This window comes from Propithecus coquereli, unplaced genomic scaffold, assembly GCF_000956105.1.
Source record: "Propithecus coquereli isolate 6110/MARCELLA unplaced genomic scaffold, Pcoq_1.0 Scaffold925, whole genome shotgun sequence".
Taxonomy (NCBI): domain Eukaryota; kingdom Metazoa; phylum Chordata; class Mammalia; order Primates; family Indriidae; genus Propithecus; species Propithecus coquereli.
Window position 1 is genome coordinate 44,368 of NW_012155563.1, and position 1,742 is coordinate 46,109.

The window sequence follows — 1,742 nt, forward strand, 5'->3', positions numbered from 1 at the left end:
CCCCAGGTGACAGAGCGAGACTCTGTCTCAAAAAAAAAAAAAAAAAAATAAGCATCATCATGCTTGACAATCCTCTCTCTGTCTCCCCCTCCCTCTCTTCCTTTAAACCTGAGGTCCCCAATCCCAGGATAGGGATCGGTACCTCCGTGGTGGCCCGTTAGAGACCCGGCCACAGAGCTCCTGGGCCCACCTTCACCAGCCCATCCCCCGCAGCCCCAATAGCTGGTTCATGGAAAAACTTGTCTTCCATGAAACCGGTCCCTGGTGCCAAAAAGGTTGGGGACCGTTGGCCTAAAACATAGTCACCTGCAGACACACTCTCCTCTAGAGGACATCTTTCAAGAAAGATATTGTCACCACCGGCAAGAAGTCTTATCAGCCCATTACACTCTAGAGAGAAATACATAGCCCATGTATACAGCTGCCCTGAAGCCACGATTCCAAGCCGGGTTTTGCAAATCTGTATCTCTGTGTTTTGAATGTGCAGCTGCCTGGATCTTGTTGAAGAGATGAGAGAAATTCTAGAAATTCTGTGCTAGGGTTGGGTGACTCCTGAGACACAAAGATATCAGCCTTCACCGCGCCACCGAGAGAGGCAAGAGGCCTCCTAAACAGGTAAAAGGTCCCTGGAACAGGAAATGTTTGCTTGTCACCAGGCCAGTCGCTTAGCACAAACAACTCCTTTCCCGGAATAACACAAACGAGCAGGGTTTTCCTGTTTCATGCAAGAGGAGGGGCTGGGGACAGCGGGAGGCGGCCACCTGTCTGGTGTGGAGTCCCAACAACGCGCGTTTCTAACGGCAAGACACACCCTTGGTGGAAAATGTCCCAAGCAATCAACCTGGCGGGGAATGGCAAGGCGACACCCAGATCCCTTTTCTCCCCCGGTGACACACGCCTGTGCCATCTTGCAAAGCTCAGATGCAAGCGTCGGGACACAGAGCAAAGAGTCAAACATGCATGCATATATATCGCTTTGGTTTTCTTATGCATTTTAGGGGATTTTTTTTTTTTTTTCATCGTCGGGTTTGCTTTTTGAACGCATGCCTGCTACCCCGGGAAATCAAGTCCAGCACGGGAAAAAAAAAAAAATAAAAGTCATGCGGAATTTTTCAAAACTGCCATACGGTTCGAATCTGTATCCTAGTTGTTAAAATGCAAAAAATAAAAAATAAAAAAGAACTGCATCTTACATTTTTTTGTTTTTTTTTTGCATTTCACATTTTTAAAAAATGATAAAGTACACATTTCAGCTTGGTTAACCCTGCGGTGCCTAATGGTAAAATGCTGGAGAAGTAGGTCACAGAGAAAGCAGGTGACAACAGTCCCCGTGTACCTGGGTGGCGCGACACTCGGGGGACACTTACCTGGGAGTGCCCGTCGGCCTCCAGTACTTGCAGAACAGGTACTGCCCGTCCGCATTGACCAGGTGAGCAAGGTTCTCGTACGGAACATTCTGTGGCGTCCGCCTGGGAGAACTTTCCTCCGGCATTCTGGAAGGATCTTCGAGCCCTAGAAAGAAAAGTGGACATTTTCCAAAGTCACAAATACGGCAAAAAACACACATGCATGGGAGGAAAAAAAAAAAAAAAAAAATCTTGTTCCGAGTCAATCACATTTTTTTTTAAATGCATTTTCTAAAAACCCTCCATTTCAAAGATTTTTTTTTTTAAAGCACACATTTCTTGCAAATCTCTCCAAGACTGCAAAATCCCATTCGTGCTTAACGAAAAAGGCTCACT

At 46.6% G+C, this 1,742-nt stretch overlaps 1 protein-coding gene across 1 annotated transcript in view; it reads right to left on the minus strand.

The window, feature by feature from the left end:
- The window catches only part of LOC105826840 (monoglyceride lipase-like), a gene marked incomplete at its 3' end in the record, with an annotated part of 43,947 nt that overhangs the window by 35,897 nt on the left and 6,308 nt on the right, over nt 1-1,742 (minus strand). Inside the window, exon 2 of the mRNA XM_012664855.1 lies at nt 1,368-1,512. Coding sequence (XP_012520309.1) covers nt 1,368-1,492 — 125 coding nt within the window. The remainder of the gene's footprint in view (nt 1-1,367; nt 1,513-1,742) is intronic.